Source organism: Daucus carota, chromosome 2, assembly GCF_001625215.2.
Source record: "Daucus carota subsp. sativus chromosome 2, DH1 v3.0, whole genome shotgun sequence".
Taxonomy (NCBI): Eukaryota; Viridiplantae; Streptophyta; class Magnoliopsida; order Apiales; family Apiaceae; genus Daucus; species Daucus carota.
Genome location: NC_030382.2, coordinates 13,054,491 through 13,059,903, shown reverse-complemented (window position 1 = coordinate 13,059,903; position 5,413 = coordinate 13,054,491). Strand labels below are relative to the sequence as shown.

Sequence of the window (5,413 nt, the reverse complement as noted above, 5' to 3'; positions counted from 1 at the left end):
GGATGCTGAGCCTTTTCCTAAAGGAGTAGTTCTTTGAGCCTTTTTCTAAAGAAGTAGTTCTTTTAAGTAGTCTCATGATCGTAACTGTATGGAATTAATAGTCTGAAAAATAGTCCGATGATCGTAATTGTATGGAACTAATAATCTGTTTAGAATAAAGCTCTAAACACATGTTTAGAGTTTTTTTTTGGACATATGTTTAGAGTCTAAAAAGTGATGTACTTTTTTTGTAAAATTTTTAAGAAAAAAGATTAAGTTTGCAACCAAATGTAATTCAACGCATACATTTTTTTCGTTGAAAAAAGTAGTGATTTTTTATTTTTTTTTCAAAGGATTAGAGTTCAGCATAAAATGTTTAACTTTTAAATAATTGTTTAAGAATCCTACTATTATAATTGTTCCAAAATATAAAAAGTAATAATGATGATGATTATGATGATGATCTATATTTATTTATTGAAATAATTTATTTAACTTCATGTTGCATAAATTTTTAAATATAAATTTATACAAATCTTTACTCATATTAATAACCATCATAAAATAACCGAACATTCAAAAACTAAAATATATAGTCCAAAATCCGGTTATTGAAATTATTTAATTATTACGCTCTCCATCGTCCTGAATAATATATGTTGGGGACGTGAATCGGCAAACCCTTTAATATTCTATAAAGTATACTTTGTAATTTATTTTTTAAAATTTTTGCGTATTAATTAAATTATTTTCAACAGTAAAAGTATTAATTTTGATGGAAAATATATTAATCATATAAAATTAGGTTAATGAGAAGCAAATGATCAAATAAGTTCTCAAGCAATATGTTCTTCACGACCAAAACAAAACTTTATACCTTGCAAACTTACAAGAACATTCAAATGTAGTCCTGACCATCAATAATGAGTCTAAGGACATGAGAAATTTTGTGAAAGTCGGGTCCTTCTTCACCATCTTGCCTTTTAAGCCTATCATTGAAATCTTGAGGCATTTGATATATTTGAAGGGACTTGAGGAACACAAGGCCTTCGGGAAGCTCCTCCAACTTGTTACATCTTTGAATACGCAAGTGTGAAAGGATGGGCATGCTTCCTTTCTCCACCCTCCATTTTTCAAGGTTTGTGAACTTGTACAAAATAAGATGGGTGAGTTTAGGAAAACCGGTTGCGGAGCACACCATCTCCTTCCCCACATATGTATCCTCATGCATTTGGAGAACACTCAACACTGGAAGCATTTCTAATATTGGCATTGGGTCTTCTTCCAGGTATGATTTCCTTAAATATAAAGTTGTAATACAAATTGTGGATACATGCAGCGGAATATTAGACCCACCTCTGGGATACGCCCATATATTTTCAATTCCCGAAGGTTCAAATTTTCGGCATATACCAATTGTTTTAAGATAGGAAGACCATTGTTCAGCTCGAAATGACAATAAACAATAGTGACACCCAAGAACCTCAGACATGAAGATGGTGAGGAGGCTACATCATCCAAGTTTTTCATCATTTCTTCCAGAATATCAAAGCTACCTCTCACTGTTAGGGTTAGTTTCCGAAGATTGATTAGGTCACGTAGATCCTTAACCTCACACCAAGTAGTGTCAAAGTTCTCCAGGGTCTCTAACTTGCTCAACCCATTAAACCGTAATTTCGATTTCCTTCCCAAAACGTCAACTTTAAATTTCGGCAAATACAGATGCCGCAAACAATCCATCTTCACCAGAACATCTCTTGACAGCCATGGTAAAACATATATCTTGTCGGTATCCAATTTTAGAGTTTGTAATAGCACCAACTTTTGTAGAGATGGAAAAATCAACAAATTAGTGTCCCTTAAACTGAGATATCGCAAGTAAACAAGGGACCCTACTGCTCTTCCAAAATTAATATGAGAAAATGCTCCAGAAAAATTGGTATAGTGCTCCACAGAAAAGACTTTTAGGAACCTAAAATTGGCAACATGTGAGCCCAGCGCCTGTGGCAAACTTCTTGCTCCAAACTTACCCAGGAGTAAAATTGATCGATAGCATTCTTCATTGCGTTTCTTGGTAAAGTAGTAATTAGCTTCTTTGCTAGAATATTCCTCATCCAAACGAATCACAACTCGAGTGGAAGCTGACCTTGACTCTGTAGTAGATTTGAGATGAAACTCATTTCCACTTTGGAAATGTATTACTTCAAAAAAATCTTCTGCTTTTGCTTGTATTAAAGACATGTCTCTCATAAGATCGTGCAGAGAACAAGATTCAAACTTTGTAAGCGATGATTCTACATCGTTAAATCTCACTTGAACCATATTCCTGTGGACTAGTTCTCCCATGTATGATTCAGCCACTTGTATCATTGTTTCTCCTTTCCTCTTGTCAGTCGAGAGTATCATTCCTTCAGCGATCCATAGCTGATACAAAGTCTCCAATTTTATCCATTTATCTTCACCAAACTTTGATAAATATAAAAAGCATGGCTTGAGCTGAGGGGGTAAATCATTGTAGCTCCAAACCAAAAAACTTAATATTTCCCTTTGATAGGCTTCTCCCAGTCCTTTCCCCGCCTTCAGGGATGATTTACTATCACGATATACCTTCTCCCACTCTATCAACGATGGTTTTGTTACAAGAATTCCACCCAAGACGACTATAGCTAGCGGAAGACCGGCACAATGTTCAACCATTTCCCTTCCCAGTTCTTCCATCCTCTTTACATCTCTGGTAATGTCTGCAACACACAACAAACAGGATTCGTTTACAAGTCTAATAATACACAGGTTTTTAAACGAACACGAACAAAACGTTATTGAATAGAACAATGTTCTTTAAGGTTGTTGGAAAGATTTCTAACCAAACTTATCAAACTTAAGTAACAAAATATATGGTTCGTTAAGGTTGTCAAACAAAACATATGGTAAAGAAAAAATTATGTGAAACATAATTAACCCAACTAAAATTACGTACCTAGACAATTTCCTGTGTGAAGTGCTTTCAACTTGAGTAGCTCCCAACTTTGTTCGGGACTTAGAAATTCTGGCTTGTGAATGAATCCGTCTAAATTTACATGCTCAGCAACCTCAGCATTACGACTTGTAAGCATTAATTTGCTCATGGACTTCCCGGCTGGAAATGCAGCTTTTAATGCATCCCAAGTATCAGTTGACCATATATCATCGAGAACTATCAAACATTTTTTCCTTCCCTGGATTTGTAGCATATACTCCACTAGCTTGTCACTGTCCATATTAAGGATAGAGTTTTTGTTCTCAGGGACGAGACATATAAGAATTCTCTGCAACACACGATCTGTTTGCCACTTTCGGGAGATTGATACCCATGCTAAACCAGCAAAGTGAGTCTTGATGGCGGAGTGATTGTATATCTTTTGAGCTAGAGTTGTCTTTCCCAGACCCCCCATTCCACAAATAGATATAAGTGGGTAAGAATCATCAGCATCATAACAAAACTTGCCTCTGTTCATCCACTGAAATGATTTTTTAGTGGATGAGGCTTTAATAACAAAACTTTCGACAGCATGTTCAGCATCATAGGCAAGCTCTCGTACGTCCCGGAGCAGAATCCGGATTCTTTCTACATCCATCCTTGAATCAGCATCTCGTAAGAATGTTTTCATCCGCACGAGCCCAGCTACCGCGACTTCAATTTCATCTCTCACTTCGTGAAGGATTAGAGGTTTTTCAATTAACAAATCAGTGAGCCTTCCCACAACAATCGACACAATTGCTTCAGCCATATAAATTTGTTTAACATATAAATTTGTTTCTTTCCTGATGGTAAGAGCAACCCTGATGGTCTCATCCGGGGCCCTAGCCGTAGTTGTAGTTAGTACTCCTTCGGTTCCTTTGATTTATTTACTGTCTTTTTTACACACATATTTTAAAGATCATATAAAATATTTTTATAATTTAATTTTAATTTCTTTTATATAAATATTTAATTACTAACTTTTATCGATGTCACGTCCCGCCACAGGGATTGTTAGTTATAGAGTCGGTGTTAGCATAGCTAGCACAATAAATAATTTGGGTCGACTATACTCGAGCTAGACCGGTCAAGTTTACACCAGAGAAAATGATGGGCCTGTTTGAGTTAGCTTAAAAATTGTGATTTCTTGCTTATAGTAAAGAAATGGAGTAGAAGTGAGAATTAAATAAGTTAATAAAGTGTTTGGAAAAGAAACAGAAGCTGTGAGAGAGAAGATAGCATTCTCAAAAGTGCTTCTACTTTTTTACACAAACGGGTCAAAAGAAGCAGTTAGAAGCAACTCCAGCTTCTCGTAAACAAACACTCCCGATAGTTGAACTGCATGGAATCAACAGACTAATACTACTATTAACCTACTCCTGTATATGGAGTTATTCATTATTTATTTATTTTTGACAAAATGCAAATTCATTTCAATAAATTAAAACAAGTCTAGTCGGGACAAATCTCCAACAGACAATGCAATCAGGTTGATAAACAATAAAACGAGCTACACAAATAGCCGCATTGTTTCCAGACTGCTTAACACACTGAATACATTGAAACTAAGAATGAATACAATTGGCCTTCACAATAGTTCCATCGCTGTTACGGTGTTCAAGCGACTCAGTTGTAAAAACTAAGCAATGAGTAACAAGAGTCCTCGAATAATGAACAACTATAATTTGTGAAAGGTGAGCACATGCTATCGCCACCGTTCCAAGCATACCCCAGCTATCTACATGCCGCCGGGAGCCAGCTATAGACATGCCGAAAGTATTAATGATGCGATAAGTTAGATCTCCCAAAACTGCATCCAAATCATTCTCATTGATAACACAGAAAAACATAACAACCACAAGTATAACAACGCAGAATCACCCAAAAATTGGGTACTAAATCAACACACGCCAAAAGGCGAGATGGGAAAACACGATCGGACCTTTGATTTCAAAATATCTGATTTATTCAGAAAACAATCAAGCCCAAGCTCAAATCCGAAACAGATCCGAGAATAAAACTCGATTGGAATCTTCGAGGTTTAAGCAACACTCGCTTTTATTGAAAAACAAAAAAAGTGGTAAATAGTGAATAACATGGGAGAGCGAAAAGGATTTGGTGGATGAAGAGGATGAAGGTGAAGAATGGAGAAGTGACTGCCAGTTTTGGGAGTCGACTCACAAAACCCTAATTTGAGATTAAACCGAACAAGTGTGAGTTATTCATTATTTAATTCCTAAATAAATGACATAATTCCTAAATAAATGACAATCATTGATTCATTGTATACTAAACGATGGGCATGTAAAAGCAAAGTTTAACAACCGATTAGCTGGCAGAATTCTACGGTATATTACTAAACAATTATAAAATGACTCATATCAATATTTGTGTCACTTTCATCGACGACAACTTACGCTACCTACCTATTAAATA

The 5,413-nt window shown here is 35.7% G+C and overlaps 1 protein-coding gene across 1 annotated transcript; it reads right to left on the bottom strand.

Annotated features, from left to right (window-relative positions):
* Window positions 1-1,132: 1,132 nt before the first annotated feature.
* LOC108208592 (putative disease resistance protein At1g50180) lies at window positions 1,133-3,778 on the bottom strand. The gene is made up of 2 exons (XM_017379129.2): window positions 2,957-3,778; window positions 1,133-2,720 (listed from the first exon to the last, which is right to left on the bottom strand). The coding sequence occupies exons 1-2, from the start codon at window positions 3,744-3,746 to the stop codon at window positions 1,279-1,281; spliced, it is 2,232 nt and encodes a 743-aa protein (XP_017234618.2). The 5' UTR covers window positions 3,747-3,778; the 3' UTR covers window positions 1,133-1,278.
* Window positions 3,779-5,413: the final 1,635 nt, after the last annotated feature.

Excerpts from the sequence above, each read along its gene's own strand:
- LOC108208592 (XM_017379129.2), bottom strand. The coding sequence starts at position 3,746 with ATGGCTGAAGCAATTGTGTCGATTGTTGTGGGAAGGCTCACTGATTTG. Across the intron at positions 2,721-2,956 it reads TCACACAGGAAATTGTCTAG|ACATTACCAGAGATGTAAAG; the intron begins GTACGTAATTTT and ends TGTGTGTTGCAG.